We start from the raw sequence: 21,386 nt of genomic DNA, 5'->3' as shown, positions 1-21,386 counted from the left end.
ATTATTTTGACTGATTTAGAATGGCTTACAAAATAAAAACGTGCATGATTACATTTTACTTGCCTAGTTTAACGGGGCGATGAGCTAAACTAAACATTTCCATTGTGATTGAAAAGTCTTCCAGGTGGGTTGTAAAGTGGCAAAATGACTTGAATTCCTCCAAACTAATGTGCTAAAAAAAATTTATTGAATTTTTGTAAATAGTTAAGACATTTCAGGGTTAGGAACAATATACTTCTCTATAAAGATATATTACATGAATAAAAAGTATAAATAGAAACAAATAGATATATGGATCTCAGAGAGCTGTCTTGAAAACTAAAGTGCTTTATAAAAAAGATCTAAGATCTAATTATAATTAAGTCTAATTTGTTATTTTAATATAGTGGTAATATAATCAACTGAAATAAAGAAATAGCATCCCTAGCTGCCAGAGAGATCATTAATTTTCTTTTCTGTCTATTATTACTTACCTTCCCACTCCTCTGTCCCCATTCAAGTGAGGATATTCTCTTTTATATATCCAATTAAAATAGTACTCTAAAAAAAATCCAACTTAGTGATTTGCTAAATTAGGCAGATGTAATATTTCTGACAAATAGACAAAAACATTTATATTTGAAAAGTAAATATATTTGAACAATAATTTGAATTTAGGAAAAATATGAATAGAACTTTTGATAATTGTGATATTCATAAAGAACAAGTATAAAATCTGGATAACTTGAAAAGAAATCTTAGGTAGAGATATCAGTTTAATTATGACTATTCCATCTCTAAAACATGAATATATAAGTGTGTACCAACCTCTCCTGCTGACAATCTTTCTGTCACATTTTGCCAGTAAACAGCTTTGTCCCCAGTGTCTGTGAAAAAGAGTAACCATTCTGCAAAATCTTCTTTTCTCATGAAGTTCAAACCTTTTGAAAACTGTAAGAATTCCATTTCTTGTACCTCTGTTTGCAGATTTTCTACAAATCTAAGAATGAAAATACAAAATTACAACATATAAGAAATATTTAATTTCAGTACTGAAATAAATTAGTTATAATTATAGGGCATGGACCCTGGAGTCAGGAGAATCTGAGTTCAAATCTGACCTCAGATGCTTAATAATTACCTAGCTCTGTGACTTTGGGCAAGTCATTTAATCCCATCACCTCTCTCTGTAACTCAAGTTTCCTTATTTGTAAAGTGGGGACTATCTCACAAATTATTGTGAAGATCAAATGAAGAAACACCTGCAAACCTTAAAGTGCTATATAAGTACTAGCTATTATGATGATGAGGTTTCTGTTAGGAGCAGTTAAAATTTATTCTCTTCCTGTTCATTTTACTTGTCCAGGTAACTATGCAGTTCAGGTCCCCTCTTTTGTATGAAGCCTTTTCTCATCCCCCAACTGCCCTATCCCTTTTATACTACCTTGTATTTAGTTATTGTACATACATATACACACATATCCATGTATTTATTAGCTTTATATATACTTGTATCCTTGTACTTGAATCTTCAACACCTAGTGCCTAGTAGGTGTTTAATAAACTGAGGTAAAGCTCCAATTTATTAGGGAGACCAGTGGGCCCTAGTCATTTGGATCCAAGATTTTCTTCTCCAGTCACAGATTCCTCTTTTTGAACTTTTTAAGTTTTTATAGACATTGAGAGATTACTAAAAAAACAGCACTAGGAAGTAAAATCCACGATTGGTCAATTCCAGAGCAGGGCCTCTCCAATTGGCCCAGGGACATGCCCATCAATCATCAGTGTTTAGTCATCTGAGATCTGGGACTTTTCATAAGTAGTTATGACATTAGGTGTGAAAGAACAGAGAAATTGGTGAAACTATGGATTTCTAGAACATAATTTTCAGAGTATATTATAGGAGTGGGATAAAGAATAATACACAAATTAATATAACTATAACAAGCCTAACTAGCATAGTATAACACTCCTAAAAATCAATTAAAACAATATAATAATCAATACATAGTGTTAATTAATTCTAACTGCAAATTAAATCAAACTTAATTCTTTCCTATTTTATACAAATGACTGTATTGAACAAATTAAGTAATGGTATCAAAATTATTTTTATACCTTCAGGCAAGATACATGAAACAGTGCTGTGGGTGAATAAATATATTTACTGGCAACCTGAAATCACATATTACTTTTTGAAGTTTGGTGGTTTTTAAAAGATAAGATTTTTTTGGTCACTTTAAGGATCACTATATTCATGAATGTAATATTGGAGCTTTATACTTTATACTAATGAGATTGAATTCTTAGAAACAAGCATTACATAAATTGCATAAATTGGCAATTTTTATTTCATAGTATTGTAGTTTTACTAGAGGTCTAAAATAGAGATAGTCATTTATTTACTTAATTACAAATACTGATAACATTACATTTTATAACCTGAAGTCTCTCTAAATGCATACAAACCTTCGAAATTCTTTATAATGAAGTTTATTTTTTCCTTTCTTTCCAAAGAAATATACCTGAAGGGTAGTATTAATTCCAGAATCTTCTTCTTTTATCTCCTATAAAACCAAATTACTCATTTTCATTAATTATGAATGCAAACTGCTTTACAAATTCAAGTTAGTTAAAAAAGCATTTACAAAGCATCAAATATACACACCGTATTTTGCTTAATGATCATAAAGAATTTATATTCAATCAATTCTTGTGTGTGTGTGTGTGTGTGTGTGTGTGTGTGTGTGTGTGTGTGTGGTAAGGGGGGAAGGGAAGAAATAACAATGAACATTCCTATAAAGATACCTCCTTGGTTCTGAGAATGGTATGCAATATTTCTGTCTCTGTCTCTCTCTATCTCTCTCTTTCACTCCTTTGCAATTTATAGTCTCAGAGAATGGCAAGAAGAAGGGGCAACTAGGTACATAGTGGATAGAGCTACCGGCCCTGCAGTCAGGAGGACCTGAGTTCAAATCCAACTTCTGACACTTAACCTGTATTTACTTAGCTATGTAATCTTGGGCAAATAACTTAATCCCACTGTTTTGTAATCCCCACCCCCCCAAAGAAAAAAGAGTGGGCTAGAGATGTGATTTGAACTCCACTGGAGGCCAACTTTCTATCCATTTTACCACTGCTTCCTGCTCACATTCTTATAGAATGATTAAAGTTGGCAGAGTACTTCCTTGTAACAACTTTTGAAGTAGTAATGTGAGTATTAGTATTCCCATTTTTACAAGAAGAAATGAAAGCCTTAACTAGATCAATCTTGATTTCTTTTTTCTTTTTTTTTAGGTTTTTGCAAGGCAAATGGGGTTAAGTGGCTTGCCCAAGGCCACAAAGCTAGGTAATTATTAAGTGTCTGAGACCGGATTTGAACCCAGGTACTCCTGACTCCAAGGCCGGTGCTTTATCCACTACGTCACCTACCCACCCCTCAATCTTGATTTCTAAGCAAACAGTGGCAAGGTAGCTGATTTGTGAAATGTCAAAGAACATTCAAAGATCAAGTCACCAATCAACAAGTACTTATAAGCAATGGTGATACAATTAAAATGTAAGAACCAATCAATAGCTACTCTCTAGAAATTTACATAGAAGGAAGACAACAAGTACATAGATCAGTACAGAGAATAAATACCTACATACATAAAACTAAGTAGTTGTGTACAAGTTAGAGAGAGACAGAGAGAAAGAGAGAGAGCGAGAGCATTAACAGTTGGAGGACTGGAAAAGTTCCTGTAGAAAGTTTGCTTTAATTGAATTTTGGGGGACAAGGCAATGGAGTTAAGTGACTTGCCTAAGGTCACACAGCTAAATGATTATTAAATGTCTGAGCTAGATTTGAACTCAGGTCCTCCTGACTCCAGGGCCAATGCTCTATCCACTCTGCCACCTAGCTGCCCCTTGAATTGCATTTTAAAAGAAGCTTGGGGCCCTAAGAGTTAGAGGGAAGAAGGGAATGCATTTTGGGTATAGAAGATGACAAGTATAAAAACAGTAATGGGAGATAAGAGTTTCTTATGTGAGGAAAAGACAGAAGGCCAGTTTGAAAAGAGTGAAGCTAGTAAGACTGGAAAGATAACATGGGGGGAGGGTCAGACTTTAAATATTTAAGTTTATTTTTTTATTCTAAAGAAACACTTGAAGTCACTGGAGTTAGGTAAATTGGGGGGAGTTATATGGTCAGATTTGAGATTAAGAAACTACTTTAGCAGCAGAATCTAAAACAAAGAAATGTTAAAAATAAGTGGCCTGGTCAAATTATCAGCCACTTGCTGGAATCTAGGTGAGAGGTGATAAAGGCCTAAACTAAGGTGATAGTTATGTGAGTGCTGAAGAAGATATGGAGGTAGAAAGCAGAAGTAGGCAACTAATGTGATTTCTCCTTCATCCTTCCTTTTTTTCCCTTTAAAAAAGTCCTTGAGATTTAGATCTTTTGTTTTTCCAGATGAATTTTATTGTCTAATAAACTGATTTAGTGTCATAATTTTTATATATAGCTCAATTGTGAGTTATTTTTCCATATTCTTCTTCTATCAAGTGTTTTGCAATTCCATTTACATGTCATAGTGGATGGACTTTCAAGATATTTTATGCCTTTTGCAGGTTTTTGGTAGCCTACAACTTTGCTGACACTATTATTTATCTATTATCTTTGCTGATCTATAGTTTCTAGAATTATAACAAATAATCTTGGGGAGTTATAACAAATAATCTTGGGGAAGAGTAGACATCTTTATTTGTTGGGAAAGGTTCTAGTGTACCTTCATTGCAAATGACTCTTGCTTTTGGTTTGCTAGATATATTTTATGGTATTATGGTATTAAATAAGATTCATCTATGTCTAGGGTTGTTAGCATAAATGAATCCTGTCCAAAGGCTTTTTCTGCAACTATTGAAAAAAATAAAGTGGTTTTTCAATTTCTTTAAAAAATAACATAAATTATGTTAAGATTATATGTATGAAATATATATCATAAAAATATATATTTATATATACATGATTAATTATTTTCCTACTGTTGAATCATCCTTGGTATAAATCTAACTTGGGGATAATGAATAATTTATTGGATCAATTAATCAATTTCCATAGTCTGTTTGACAGGATTCTAAGTATTTTAATTGACGTTCATGGATAACACTAATCTATAGTTCTCCTGTGCTTTATCCTTCTCTAGTTTAGGTCCTAGGATTATTTTTGTTTCATTAAAATATTTTTTTAAATTTTTTTCTACTATTTTGTAGAATGCTTTTCTTCTTAATTTTTTAGAGTAATTTGAATAATATTGGTACTAATTTTTCCTTAAAAATATTCCTGAATTTTCTTCTGAATTAATCTGTTCTTTTACATTTGTTTGTAATATCTGTGCTCTCATCCATGTAAATTTTTTTAAAAGAATTTTTGTAAAAGTTCCATGTGGTTCTGAGAAATACATACATTCTTTAGCAATCTCATTCAAAAGATATATCATTTACCTCTAGTTTGTTCAGTAATTTGTTCATTTGTACTTTCCCCATTTTATTTATCTTTCTATTAAACCTGTCCAAAACTAAGATAGGGACATTAAAATCTCTTCCCATTATAGTATTATTGTCACTATTGTATCACTGTTTATGCTTTGTGGTTCAGTTAATTTTTCCTTTATAACCTTTGGAGTATATAAGTTTAAGTGATATAGATTTGTTGAATATGGTTGCTTTTATCATAATGTTACTTTTTTTTTACCTCTTTATGTTGCAAATGTTTGATTTTACTTTCACAGCATGATTGTAATTCTTGCTTTTTTTGGATTCACCTGTCACAAAATAATTCACCTGTTTCTTGAAAACAAAAGACTGTAAAGTTTTTTTTATCCATTCTGACACTTTTATTTTAATGGATGTATTAATTCAATCACATTGAAAGTTATATGAGTCAAGTTTTTATTTTCCTTGGTCTATAATAATCCCCCCCCTCAATTACGTTCCCCCCCCTTTTCCTCTGTAAATACAGTATTTTTTCAGTTATTTTTACTTAATCTACCTTAAGGAAATTCTATTTTCATCAATTTTTTCCCCTATTCTTAAGTTATAACCCCTCCCTCTTGTTATCCCTTTCCTTGGTTTTATGGTTCAACTTAATTTATTAGTTCCTTTTATCTAGTTATTTAATTTTCCCATCTTTTTTCCCCCACAGATAAGTATTCACTTAAAATCTCCCTTCCAATATTTCCCTTAAACTTGCTTTGTTAGTTTAAAAATACTTTTTTATTGTTTTTTTTACCATTATTTATTTTCCAATTACTTACATAGTTTTCAGTATTTTGCAAGCTTTTGAGTTTCGCATTTTTTTTTTACCCTCCTCCCTTCCCATTCCTCTGCCCATGGCAGAAAACAATCTGATATAGGTTGTACGTGTAAAATTGCATTTAACATATTTCTATATTGGTCAAGAAAAACTACAACTAGGGAACAAACATGAGAAAGAAAAAAATATAAATGAAGTTTTTTAAAAGCTTTGCTCTGAATTCAGAATCCACAGTTTTTCCTCTGGATGTGGAGGGCATGTCTCTCAGGATTGTCCTTTATTATTGAACTGCTGAGAGGAACTGCATCAATCTCACAATGTTGCTCTTTGTGTGTGGCTGAGGTGAGGTGGAAGAACAGGATGTGGGAAGTGAGTAGGCTGCAATTGAGTTAGTTAGGGTGTATAAGAGAGGAGGTGTCAATATGAATGCTGAAGTTACCCTAGTTTGAGGGCAGGAGTTAGGAGAAGAGAAAAATTATACACCAGGTATTAAATTGAGGAAAGGAGGGGAGTAGCCTGAGGTTCTGCAGACAAGAGTCACTCAAATTTTGATTGAGTGGTAGATCTAAACTCTGTGAACCTCAAAGCAAGGAAGGTCACTAAGCGATGGCAATAGAATTTGGAAATAGCAAAGGGGAGCAAGGAGTATTCTAACTCCTCTATCTCAGTGAGTTGAGAATAAGTAAAGGTGAAGACATTACTGGAAAGTTTGGCCAGGGAGGCTGTTTCATCTTGGAGGAAGTCAGGTTTCAGTGACTGAGGAGTAGAAAAGGAGCAGAAAAGATGAAATGAAGTTTCTTGTCTATAGACAGGTATTTCAGAAGTGACAATTGGTTGAAACTTTGGGATGGGAATGAGGAATTAGGTGGTGAGGGCATGGGGAAATATGGTTTGGATGATGATCTGCAAGAGTTCAGAGTTACTGGGATATCACTCCCTTTACCAATGGAATTTGGAGATTGGGTTGGAAACAAGTAAAACATGTAGGCACATGGCTAGATGGTCAGATGGGAGGTCTTGCTTCACAAGTTCTCTTCCCTTCAAATGTTGGAGATTAGACAGGAAAAGTGAACAAGTGGAGATGGTAATGGTGCCTGAACAGCTGGAGCAAGAAGCCCCCTTCCCCACTAGCTTTCTTTTTTCCCTTCCCCCAAAGAATGGATACAGAAGGAGGTGAAAGGATTGAGGTAGAGGGTGGGCTGCTCTACTCTGTACCAGTTGGGAGAATGATCTAAGAGTAGGAGATGGAATTTGTTTTGTTCTGGCTCCGATGGGCAGGGAGTTGGCACAATGGCTAGAGTGTTGGGCCTGAAGTGAGGAAGAATTGTCATAAATTCAAATCCGGTCTCAGACACTAGCTATGTAATCCTGGACAAGTCATTTAATTCTGTTTGCCTCAGTTCCTCATCCATAAAATAAGGAAGAGGAGGAGGGGGGGAAAGGGAAGGAGGGAGAGAAGGGAAAGGGGAAAAAGTTCAGGGAGGGAGGAGGGAGAGGAAGGAAGAAAGAGAGGAAAAAGAGGAAGAGGAGGAGGTCACCCTGCCTTCTTCCCCTTTGATTGTGGTTTTCCTGGGGATTGCATCTGAAAGCCATATTCAACTTTTTCCCATTCTGGACAATTCATATTTCACTAGCCTCAACCATTGTACAGGTGACTGCTTCATGCAAGCCTAGTGGATCCATGCATACTCTGGCACCCTGTGGAAGTTTCTCTGTACCTCAGTTCTATGGAAGAGTACTGATGGGACAGAGAGAGATGCCATATGCAGTCTCACCCAGAGCACTGTAGCACTGGGAGAAGTGAAGTGGGGTCGGTAGAGTAGAATTCAATTGCAAGTCTGTGGATCAGTTTATGCAACCTTGCTAAGGCATGGTGGGGGAACCAGTAAGCCTCTGTTGTTAGTTCATTGGGTTTTAACCTCATTGGAATTCTTGGTGTCTTAGATTACAAAATCAGTCGAACTGCTTTAACTCTTGCACCCAATTCTTATTTTGGAGATATTTTAGAGGTGGGAGGATCAGATGACATATCTAGTTCTCAATTTTGTTAGTCAGGTGATTTCTATTATTTTGAATGGAATTTCTCTATAATTTCCTCTTGTTTTCTGTTAATTAAAATGTTATGATTTTTGTGTATTTTACTTTGGATCCTGATATATTAATGAAACTAAAAATTGTTTCAATTAGTTTCTTTGCTACTTCTCTGATGTTTTTCTAAGAGAACCAATATGTCGTTGGCAAATGGGGATTATTTTATCTCCTCTTTGATGATTAACCTGTGATTTTTCTCTTGTCTGTTATTACCAGCATTTCTAGAACTATGTTTTAATGGGAAAAGGGAGCATCCTATTTTTATCTTTTCTGATAATGTTTCTAGTTTCTCCCTTGCAAATTATAGGTGGTTGAATTTAGATATATATATACTCATTGTTCTCACCAAAGACATTCAACTATCTCAGTCCCTCTTTTTCCTAGTGAGGATATTCTTTAATGGCATCTTTTAACTTTCTTATTTAGGGTGAGAATGCCTTGAAATCCTTTGCCCTCACTTTCTTTTTTCTTTTTTAGATTTTTCAAAGCAATGGGGTTAAGTGTCTTGCCCAAGGCCACATGGCTAGGTAATTAAATATCTGAGGTCAGATTTGAACCCAGGTACTCCTGACTCCAAGGCCGGTGCTCTGTCCACTGTGCCACCTAGCCACCCCGAACTGCCTTCACTTTCTTACCTCTCCTTCCCCTAAGTTTGTTGAGAGAATTATTCCTTCTTGGCTCACTCCCAAGCCAGATGGGAGTGCACCTCCAATGCTTCCTTGTTTCCTGCCTCTCCTCTCTCTACTTGAGTGACTTCCCAAAAGACATCAATTCATTATTAAAGGAGGATAGGATTTAATCCTTGGAATATTAATTTAGTTCTTCCAAACTCCTTTGACTATAAGAATCTTTTAAATGACCATACTCATGCTTTTGGGGAAAAAGAGCTTGTTTCAGAATGTTATTATAGGTTACATTTTGAGTTCTTTTGCTTTTTGGAACAGTGTGTTTCAATATTTTCTCTGATTTCTCATGGCTGAGGAGCAGCAACCTGGATTATCTGAATTGATGCTGCTTCATAACATAAGGTCTTTTTCTTGGATGCTTTAAAAATTTATTTGGCATTTAAATCTTGAAATTTAACCACTACATGACTTGGAGTTTGAAGTCGAGTTTTTCCCTTGATGTTAATTTCTGAATTTTATCCATCATAATTTACTTATCTGTATATAGAAGTTCTGGGCAGTTTTCTTCTATTATTCACTGTTACTGTTCTACTTTCATAATTTATTATGTTCTACTGGGAGATGTCTGAGTCTTAAGTTCTTTTGGTCTGTCTGTCTTTAAGGTCCATGGCTTTGACTTGTATAGAATTCATGTGTTTTGTTTTTCATATTTTTCAAAGTTGCTTTTGCTTCTTTTGTCAGATTTTCTTCTATTTTTCTATTTCTTCTACTTTTGTATTTGAGTATTTTAGAGCTTCTACTACTTTAGAGAAATTCTCAATTATTTGTTCTAAGTTTTTTTACTTTGTTACTCATTTTTAGATTAGGAGCTGATTTCTTTTTTTCTTTTTTCTTTCTTAGGTTTTTGCAAGGCCAATGGGGTTAAGTGGCTTGCCCAAGGCCACACAGGTAGGTAATTATCAAGTGTCTGAGGCTGGATTTGAACTCAGGTATTCCTGACTTCAGGGCCGGTGCTCTATCCACTGTGCCACCTTAGCTGCCCCTTAGGAACTGATTTCTAATATAATTTCCATGCTTAAACTTTCTTTTAGAAGTTTTATGGATTTAAAAACATTCTGGAGTTTTTTTTTTTGTTACTGTTCCTTGATTTCTGGAGAATCTGCCAATTATTTTTTGTTGAGGACTTCTGGTTTATTTTCCTTCATGGTAAAATACTTATTTTAATATATTATATCCCTTATGTATATTTCTACTTATTTTCTCTCCTTTTTTTTGTTTTTGGAACTAGCCTTATACTTAACCTTTTTTTTTAAAATAGATTTTGTCTTTCAAATTTTCTGGGTTGGGGGAAGGGAATAATCATTTTTATAAAGTTTCCTATATGCCAAACACTATGTAACATGGTTTAAAATTATCTCATTTGATTCTCAAAACAGCCCTGGGAGAAAACCGAGGCAAACATAAGTGTGTTGCTTAGGAGCACAATATTAGTAAGTATCTGACTCCAGGCCTAGCACTAAATCCACTGTGCCAACTAGCTGCCTTTGCATGAGTGTTGCTACCTTCTTTGAGTTGAGGTGGTGGGGCATAAAATCATAGCTTTAGAACTGAAAGGGGGGGGCTTAGAGATCCTCTAAGTCCAATCTCATTTTTACTGAAGAAAAAATTAAGACAGAGAGACTTAAGTGATCTGCTCAAGACTATATGGGTGATAAGTAGTTGGGCCAGCATTTGAATCTAGATCCTTTGTCTCCAAATACACAATTCTTTATTAGGATTTTTTTGTCAATTCCATCTTATGATATTATTTTGTATATACTTTGCATTTATTTGGCTGTGACCTGTGATACTGTATTTTGAAGAACTGATTATCAATAATTTTTTCTCCATTTTACTTTTTGGGATGGAAGGAAAGAAAGACTATTTTGCTATATTCATGTGAATTAACCATGATTTCACAAAAATTAATAAATTCAATTTCTCAGTGCTGTCACATGACCTAAAATGGTTTGTGGATTACTACTAGATATACTACTACTACTACTACTACTACTACTACTACTACTACTACTACTACTACTAGATATACCCTAAAGTAAGTTCTTATAGGCAGAGGTCAGGATATGGCTATCCCCCAATGCATTTAGTTTGACCACTCCTTCCAAAGGTTGGCAACTAGAGTTATTAGTCCCGTTCATATCTACCTAAGATATGGCTTGTCTAACTGGAACTCTCTCAATCAATCTGAATAAATTTCAAGTTTCCAATAACCTTGCTCTAGAAAGTCCTGGAATGTCTTTAGAGAAATTTCTTCTTAAAATATGACTGGTAAGTCCTGTTAAGAGTAATGGTCAGGAAATGTTTGTAGTACAGTAAATGCTAGACATTGGAGTAGGAAACCATAGAGTCAACAAAAACATGTACATTACTAGGTCAGTCTTGGAGATCTAAGGCCAGAGGGTTACAAACCTGGGTTACTAGGAAGGTGTCACTGCATTTAATAGGAATACTTAAGATAGGATAGATTTAAAGACAAAAAGTTCTTATATTAGATAGTTCTATACTAGGTATCATTTATAAATAAATGTTTTTCATTAATTGTCACATTTCTCCTCTTAAGTTATTTTTTTTAAAAAGAGTCTATGAAAAGGTTTTAATTTTAAGGTTATGAAAGAGAAGGATTTGAATGTCTGGCTCCATACATAATGTTTAGATAAGAAAATGTTTGAAAGATATTTTGGTCTTTCAGATTTTTTTATTTCCTTTTATTTTTAGCAATGATTGAGCCATTTGTGTTTGATCTTATGGGGAGAAATATATAAAATCAAGAGAAAATATATTTACAAATGAAAAATCCTTTCAAACAACAGAAAGAACAAGGAAAACTTGGAAACATCTGTGCTGTCAAGAATAGACTGAAAAACAATACCCATGGTAATTAAAAATGAATTTTTGGTAAAACTACAGCTGTATTTAGTTTTACACTTAACAATCTTAACATCTAATCTAATTAGAAGAGTATTTAAAACATGTTCTATCAGTGTGTGTTTTTGCCATATGGAGAATATCAAAATTAGAATTTTTTTTTTAGAATTCTTTTTCTTAAGTGAGTTCAGCAGGACCATTCTCTTTAGAGAATTGTGGATTTGTAGGACAAATTTTATATTTAAAAGCATATTATTAAACAAAAGTACTGGGCAGGATAATTTAGTAGAAAGAACAGTATTAGTTACAATCAGATGACGTGGATACAAATCTCATCTCTAATACTTTGTTCAGTCATGCCCAACTCTTCATGATCCCATGAACCAAAATAGCATTCCAGGTCCTTCTTTTCTCCATTACATCTCTATGACTGTCCAGGCTCATGTTCATTACTTCCATGACACTATCCATTTCATCTTCTGCCATTCCCTGCTTCTTTTGCCTTCAATCTTTTCTAACATCAGGTCTTTTCCAATGAGTCCAGCATTTTCATTATGTGGCCAAAGTATTTAAACTTCTTCCTACCTGGGACAAACATTAAAATTTTCTAAGCCCTAGTTTCCTCATTTTTAAGATGGACAGTTTGAAATGATTTCTGAGGGCATAAAGCTTTAAATCTTATATTTGTCTTCCCTTTCATAGTCAAATTCCTTTTTTTTTTTTTTTTTTTTTGGTTTTTACAAGGCAAATGAGGTTAAGTGGCTTGCCCAAGGCCACACAGCTAGGTAATTATTAAGTGTCTGAGACCAGATTTGAACCCAGGTACTCCTGACTCCAGGGCTGGTGCTCTATCCACTGCGCCACCTAGCCACCTCCATGGTCAAACTCCTTGGGAAAAAACTATTTAAATTTAGTAATTTGAATTCTATTCAATTCTTGGTCTCTTGTAATCCAGTTTCCAACCCCATTACTCAAGTTGCTCTTTACAAAGGTAAATTACCTCAATACTAAATAGACTTGTCATTTTAATCCTCCTTGATATCTTTGTAGCAATTGACACTGTTGATCATCTTTTCTTCTTAAATGCTTTCTTCTCTTAGCTCTCCAGACATATTCAATTTTGTTGCACTTACTACCTGTTAAAATTGCTCCTTTTAGACTCCTTTGTTGAATAATCATTCATGTTCTACTCTTCCCTTTGCTTCCTCTCCTTTTGCTACTCTCCTCTCTTTCCAAAGTATGGATTATGTACTATATTAAATAAGTACCAAAGGGTAGACTAATTCAGAAATTGGGTGGAAAGATACACAGAATTATTAAAACAAAATTTCTCTTTTGGTAACAAGTCAATTTTTTAAATGATGACTGATATATTTGAGATATTATAGGTGGCTGATAGAACATTTGAGAGGTTTTAGAATATTTTTTGTTTGTTTTGATATACAGGATGATAAAAGAGTAGACTGAGGGCTCAGTCTTTTAGATTAGATAGTAGATTATAGTGATTAGATAGTAGATGATTAAAGATGATCTCCTGAAGGAATAGGAGTTAGTGAGTCTCTATTGAAGGGCAAGTGGGGAAATAGATAATTTTAAAAAATGTTATTCTACAATGCAGAATTGACTTTGGGAAGGGCAAATCAGTAATGAATTAAATCATAATGGGCTGTGTTATACCCAAAGGTATAACAGGGTGGGCATGTAACAACAGATCTTTATTCCCAAAAGGAGAAAAGAGAAGTATATTGGCTTGAATATAAGATTACATGTTTAACATGAGATTTATTTCTTTGAAGAAAGAAAAAATAAGTGTACCTTACAAAAATAACCAAAATTACCATATTAATTTTTTTTTTTACTATAACTGTTAGATGATAGGTTGGTTGAGGAATGGGTAGGTGGGTGAGGGTGGGGCAATATGCATGGTCCAGAACTTTCTTAGTTATACTGAGAGGAAAGGCTTTGCTCTCTGGAATCTTCAATGTACAGTTTTTATTTTTTATTTGCTAGGGAATAGGGTTAAGTGTCTTGCTCAACATCACACAGCTAGTAAGTATCAAGTGTCTGGGGTCAAATTTGAACTCAGGTTCTTATGAGTCCAGGGTCAGTGCTCTATCCATTGCTCTACCTACCTTCTTTCCCCCTGCCCCCACTGCAGTTGTAAAATTTTTACTCTAATCCCCTTAGAAGACACTGTATATCTCTTCATCCTATCCAGCAATGAGTATCTTTTTTTCCTCATCCCTATTGTATTAGGTGGGGAGGAAGAGTAGGTCTATTTCTTGCTTCTCATTGCCACATTCTGACTGTCTGCTGCCATCACTTAGTTACCTTTCCTCCTCTGGCCTCTGGAGGAAAGAAAAATTTAAACAAGAAGTACAGATAAGGACTTCTTATGCAGAGAGGTTGGCATTAAAGCAAAGAGGAGAGCAGCTAGGTGGTGCAGTGGATAGAACATTGGCCCTGGAGTCAGGAGTACCTGAGTTCAAATCCAGCCTCAGATACTTAATAATTACCTAGCTGTGTGGCCTTGGGCAAGCCACTGAAACCCCATTTGCCTTGCAAAAACCTAAAAAGCAAAGAGGAGAGGGAGTAGGTAGGTCAAGCCCAAGGATGGCTGTTTGTACCATAGAGTACATGAAGGAAAGTAGAATGAAATCCAGTTGGAAAGAGTGGTTGAACTGAGGGTCTTTGTGGCAAGCCTTGAATGCCAGGCAGTTTATATTTTTTCCTTTGAACAATGGCAAATCATTGTATGTTTTTGAGCAGTGAGTTATATGCATATTGTACAAAATACATTTTGATATCCTCTAGAAAAAACAGAATTAAGTACACATGTTGGAGAAATTGAACAAATACTGTATTTGCTTATTGCTATACTTTACCTGGTCCACTGTTTCAGCACTTGTAGCCCTCCTCAGGTCATCCTGTTTACTAATAATCTTCTGAAGCTAAAAGTAAATTACAGAGAATGTCATTGAAAAAATTTTTCTCTGGTTTATAAAACTAATAAGTGACTTAAATTTGAATTGTTTGGTTGACTTCTTATTGCTGATCATATTAAATTCCATATTAATTAAAGTTTCTTATTCATGTTTTTCTGCATACTTTTATATACACTGTAGCATTCTTTCCTTCCAAGGAAAAGAGTATATATATAAATACACTATAAAACAATAATTTAGTTTGAATCAGTTTGAATTATCTTTTCGTAGGCACTGCAAAATAACACAGGTTTTTAATTCTTGATCATATTCATAAATAATTCAAAGTTCATATTTCAATGCTTGGAATTGCAGTTTATCTGAACTTTTCAAGTTTAATACTCATTTAGAGTAAGCTCTCTATAAAATTATGATTAATAAATGAAATGCTAACATTGTTTCAAAGTTTCTATTTTATCAACTATAAGTTTAAGTCAGTTTTACTACATGTATATGTCTAATTATATATGTACATAATGTTATATGACAGCATATATTAAAACCAACCTACCTTTCAGGATGATAATCCTCAAATGGAGAGCAAAAAAGAACAATGATTTCTGATTAAATTAGCAAAGGGAAAACACTAGAATAAAATCTATTAGGAAAAGCTTCTTAATCTATTATTTATTTCTAGATGTTTTTCTATTTATTAATCACTGTTTTTTTTTTTGGTGTTTTACACTTATTTTATCAAAAGTTATTTGTAAAACATAAACAAAAAAACACAAAACAAAAACATGGCACCCCACTGCCTTTTTATATTTTCTCCCCCTTTGGAGCACCTTATTCCAATATAAGTACAACATTTCTAAAAAGTTTTTGTTTTATTTATTTTTTACTTTTAATATGAAAATAACTTGACCCTTCTGAATTCTTCCACCTTATAGGTTGATCTTTCCTTTCTTTTCTGCCTCATCTCCTTGTTTTGTTTAATTATCTGGCTGGTACCCTCTTCCTGTAGACTCTTACTGGCCTCAAAGTTTTTAGATAAAGTAATATTTTATTAATTTGAGAAAGATCAATTAGAGTTTGGTGAAAATTTCATTAACATAATATTTTAACCAGTTGTACTTTTATTTATGTCAAGTACACAGAGAGGGAGGAGAGAGTAAGTCCAAATATTTAAAAAATATTTTGAAGTATTTTAAATAGATTTCAGTGCAGGTGCTGCTGCTAAAAGTCTTTGATCAGAGCATACTTTATCAAAACAATATTCTGGTTATATTTTTGGCTCTGTCACTAATGAGCCATGTGACCATGGGTAAGTCACAATCTCCTTGGACCTGGTACCTCCTTTGCAAAACTGTAATGTTGGATTAGATTAAGTTCCTTCAAGTGTCTATGATTTTATTTGCTGGGACCAAAAAGTAGACATTAATGCTTTACATAAATTTTGAAGACTGCTTCCAAGAGAATAACCCTGAGATCTGTGCCTCATTCTATGCTACTTTACAGTTTTATCAAGAATCTAGATAAAAGTATAGATGCTTTTAAAAATCTTTTATAAGATTTGTAGACAACACAAAGCTAGAAGTACAATCAGAAAGGATTTATCAAACCCCCTACTATCTGTCAGGCAGTAGCCAAGTGTTTGGGATATATAAAAGAGGCAAAAGACAATCCCTGCCCTCAAGGAGACAACAAGCAAACAAATATTTAAGAACAAATGATACACAGGATAAATAAGAAATTAAAAGATTGAAGGGAATGGAACTAAAGGGGGTTAAAAAATGTTTTCTGTAGAAGACAAGATTTTAGTTGGGATTTAAAGGAAAGCAGGGAAGCCAAGAGGTGAAGAGGAAGACAGAGATCATGCCAGACATCAGAACAGCCAGAGAAAATATACTCTGAGCCCATAGAGAGGGGATGTGACTTTTGGAAAGACCTGTGTCACTGCAATAAAAAGTATGTACTGGGGAGTAAGAGGTAATGAAACTGGAAAGGTAGGAGGGGACTAGATTGTGAAGGGTTTTGAATGCAGAGTATTTTGAACTTGTTTCTGGTGGCAATAAGGAATCTCTGGAATTTATTTAGAAAGGTAATGACAAAACTGGACCTTCTATTTAGGAGGATCACTGGGGCTGAATGGGGGAAGGACTGGAGTAGGAAGACACTGGGGCAGTCGGACCCACCAGCAGGCTACTGCAATTATCCAGGCATGAGGTGATGAAAGCCTGCCACTTATTTTATGCATCTTCCTGTTGAGTCATTGTTGTTCTGTCATTTTCAGTACAGAGGTCATACTTCTTGGCAAATAATCCAGAAGCACAATTAGAACTGAACAGCTCTTCCTTTTCATCCAATCCAAGAAGAGGTCTGTGTCCTTTTCTGAGCCACCCCCCCCCCCCAATATGGTTTAAAAAAAAGGAATTTTTTTTTTTGGTCCTTAATTCCCTCACCACCTCATTCTGAGATTTAACTCTCTCAAACTATTTTTATAGGGCTGTGCCATACTCATATTCACTCTCCATTACCAAGCTTTGCTTCCATCTTCTGTTTCAATCTTTTAAAAAATCTATCTTGGTTGCTCCTTATGTATCCATTTGTTCAGACAAAACTCATTTTTTTCTTCATTGGCACTGTTTCCTTTCATATCTTCTGAACTGCATTCTTGAACATTTCCAATTCCACTTGGATTATTTTCTCTGAAGCATTTTACTCCATGGTATCCTACCCATCTTTTCTATGAATCTTTGAAATTTGTTTTCCCAAAACCTAAGGAACAAGTCTGAATATGCTTGGATTTCCTTAATTAGTCTTCCACAAAATCTAGAGAGCACTGGTCATTTTGCCTCAGGATTCCCATCAATTTCTCTGTTATTGAGATTCAGATTCAGAATAGAATTCCCCCTTGTTGGTTCTACCTTTTGAAGAATGAAATCATCCCCAAGCTAGTCAAGAAATTATTAATTACTCTGCTTTAGGCAGAGGCAGAGTTTCAGCAGATGTCTGTTTAGTTGAATTTATCTATCATTACATATTCATGCCTCTCTGCCAGGCTAGTGATGTTTCCCACACTCCTTTAATTCTTTTTTTTCTGTTCAGGTGGTCTGTTGAATATTCCCAAGACAAACTGACTTGTTTCTCCTTTTATTGACCTTCACCCAATACTCTCTGCCCTGTTTCTTTCCTCTGTTTACTAAATTTCCTCACATGAGTATAGTATACTTTCTTAATATATATAATGATATTTCTTTCCCTTGCTTCCTCCCCTCCTTAGCTCTTCTGTTTATCTGGAATGAGATATACTTATCCAAAGCCATGGTTCAGTTGTGTGTTTTAAATCTTTAAAAAGTTTGATGATACCTTTGAGGTCAAATTTGCCTCCTTGAGTTAGGACCTCTACTAAGTTCTGTGGGCATGTGAGACCAGATATTTGAAGCCATAGGCTTTATTATTGTTGGTTCCTTTTTTGTATTCTTGCCTCCAGTGAATTTATTATTCTTTCTTGGTTAGCTATGCTTTATGGTATTTAATTTGGGGGACATATAGGTAATCTTCATAATTCATAATAATTTTTAGTATCAAATTAGATAATGTATATAAAGAACTTCATAAATCTTAAAAGTATTATATAAAAGTCAGCTATTAGAATTATTTGGTTTCCTGCATGTTCCCTAGTCTAGTGCTATCACTCAGTCAATCAACAAGCATTTTATTAAGTACTTATTATGTGTCAAGCATTTTTCTAAGGCAAGTGGTCCATGGATACTTGAGGTGTTTTTACCACTATATTAAGGTGCTGTGAAGAATACAGAGTCCCTTCCATAAAGTAGCTTAGGATTTTTTTTTGCAAGGCAGTAGGGTTTGGTGACTTGCCCAAGGTCACACAGCTAAGTAAGTATTAAGTATGTGAGGCTGAGTTTGAACTCAGGTCCTCCTAACTCCAGGGCCGGTGCTTTATATACTGTACCATGTAGCTGCCCCAGGAGTTTAGGCTAGTTGGATGACAAATATACACGAAACACACTATAGAAAACTAACTGATAGGGGCAGCTACATGGCACAGAGAATAAAGCACTGGCCCTGGAGTCAGGAGGACCTGAGTTCAAATCCTGTCTCAGACACTTGATAATTACCTAGCTGTGTGACCTTGGGCAAGTTGCTTGACCCCAATATCTTGCAAATGAAAATAAAAGAATATTAACTGTTTTAATGTTTCAATATTAAATGTTTTAACGGCTATAGATGCAATAGGAGTCAGTAAAAGGGAAAGAAGTAGAATAACATAGGGCTTCATTTTTTGATTGTTCAGTAACTTCAGGCTCTTTGTGATCCCATTTGGAGTGTTCTTAGTCAAGATACTGGAGTGATTTGCCATTTCTCTTCAGTTCAATTTATAGATGGAAAAAACTGAAGAGAACAGAATTAATTAACTTGCCCAGTGTCACAGAGTTTCTGCTGCTGCATTTGAACTCGGGTCTTCCTTGTTCTAGGCCTGGAGTTCTATTCAACTTATCCACATAGCTGCCCCTAAGGCTTCATAGAAGAGTTTAAAATTTGACAGATGAGTAATGGGGAATAGGCAGTAAGGAGGAAGTAAGGAATCAAATGGTAAGCATAAAAAACAAAGCATCCAAACAGTAGCATGGAATGTTGGGGGGAGGGAAGGAACAGATAAATACAGATGCTAGAGAATCCTAAGAAATAAAATTAAGTTGGGAAGATTATATTCTTGAGGGATTGATGGTAATGAATAGAAGGGAGAGCATATATAATCCAAAATCAGGATAACCAGCTCCCCAAGCACTTGTCCTAACTTCCAAACAGTGTTGGGTAATGTGCAACTTGAACACTGTAATACTAAAAAGCAGATATGGTAGTATAAATAAATATGATAAATTCAGTATAAAATATAAGTAAATACAATAAATACAGATGCACTTTGGAATTCAGAACAAAGTCAAAGTTTTCCTGCTGCCTATAAGAAAAAGGATGATTAAATTAACAGTAATAATTAAGATTACAGGGAAACAAATTAAGTCTAGTTTAGACAGCAAACTATTTTTAAGTCTTAAAAAATCACTGTATAATTTGTTTATAATTAAAAATGTTGATTCTAATCAAAGTATTTATTTTATAGTTCATTACTCTGTGTACTTGAAAGTAAAAAGAATTGCATTTCTTGAAAAAATATTCTAAACTTTGGATACTTATCTAGACTATCCTTTACCAATTACTGTATTTAATGAGGTTTTATTTTAAATTCAAATCTTAAATATGCATCTTAATGAAATTACTTTGATTTTATTAGGACCTATAATCAATCACAGTTTAAAAATCTGATCATAAACAAACTGGATCTTAAATTTTTATGAGAAGATTCTCTCATTTCTTAGTAAGAGAGACATCTTAGGTCTCTAATTATTATAAAATAATAATTTTAAGGGAGAAAATTAGGTTTCTAATTATGCTTAAAAAAGGAAATTCACAATGTCAGGGTTCCTCCCTTCCCAAAGTGATTTCTTAGTTATATTTCTTACTTAAAGAATTGATTGTTTGGGATACATGCTTTTCTTTATAATTTAATCTATCACATAACAGCAATACCTTGCACATAGATGATAATTAGCAAATGTTTGAATATACAGAACAATCCAAAAGTGGTTTGGTGATTTTTGATTACCACTGTTTTCTTACCACCACTACCATTAAGCAACCAATGAACACAAACCAATAAAAACATCAAAAAATCAATAGGAAGAAGGAATTTTAGAAAATCTGCATCATAGTTTTTATTTTAAAGACAAGGAATTTTGAATTATTTGACAGGGCTAAATGCCTTAATATCTTATAAACTATAATTATAGGATATTGGGGGGGTGTTTCATAGCTTGTTTTCCTGTTCTTTCTTGTAAGGCATTTAAAATACTGTAGTACATTTTTTCCAAACTCTTATTGGCAAATGATTATAAAAATTCTGGTGAATGGGTGAATAAAAAAGGACTATGTTTATTCAAATGTCTGGTTTTAGTTTTTCTGTATCAAAGAATTTAGGATGATACAGCTTTTGCTCTGGTATTCCTATCGAAGGGTGTTTAGTTATTAAGACTTATTATTTATTGTCAAGTATAAGAGCATTTCAAGAAGTGATAAAAGGAATTATTAGGGTTAAGCTCTACTGCATTTTAAAATTGGCATACTTTGACAGCGATAGATTTGATAACATAAGTATGGGTGGTTTGGAAATTTGTGCCTAATTTCATACCACATGGTCTAAAATTACAGCTTGCTAAGGAGCTCAACCTTTCACTAGCTATAGGTAGGTAGGTAGGTAGGTAGGGAAGTAAATAGGAAACATCCAACTTTATGAACTACAAATTCTTTTTTTTTAAATTTTTAAAAAATTTTTATTTTTTTGAACTACAAATTCTTTATGACTATTTGGCAAAACTTTTGTTTAAACTAAATATGAATCCAGTTTAATTGGAAGTTTGTAGAGAGGATATAAAGAATGTTTTTCTTTTTTTTCCTCTGAGTATA

The 21,386-nt window shown here is 34.0% G+C and overlaps 1 protein-coding gene across 1 annotated transcript in view; it reads right to left on the bottom strand.

The window, feature by feature from the left end:
• Positions 1 to 21,386, bottom strand: part of MICU2 (mitochondrial calcium uptake 2) — a 170,881-nt gene that overhangs the window by 6,837 nt on the left and 142,658 nt on the right. The window contains exons 7-10 of the mRNA XM_074216219.1: positions 14,802 to 14,867; positions 2,449 to 2,546; positions 808 to 979; positions 64 to 172 (exon numbers count right to left, since the gene is read on the bottom strand). Coding sequence (XP_074072320.1) covers positions 64 to 172; positions 808 to 979; positions 2,449 to 2,546; positions 14,802 to 14,867 — 445 coding nt within the window. The remainder of the gene's footprint in view (positions 1 to 63; positions 173 to 807; positions 980 to 2,448; positions 2,547 to 14,801; positions 14,868 to 21,386) is intronic.

Source organism: Macrotis lagotis, chromosome 1, assembly GCF_037893015.1.
Source record: "Macrotis lagotis isolate mMagLag1 chromosome 1, bilby.v1.9.chrom.fasta, whole genome shotgun sequence".
NCBI lineage: Eukaryota > Metazoa > Chordata > Mammalia > Peramelemorphia > Peramelidae > Macrotis > Macrotis lagotis.
Note: the sequence above shows the minus strand (reverse complement) of the source record. Positions and strands in the feature narration are given on the sequence as shown.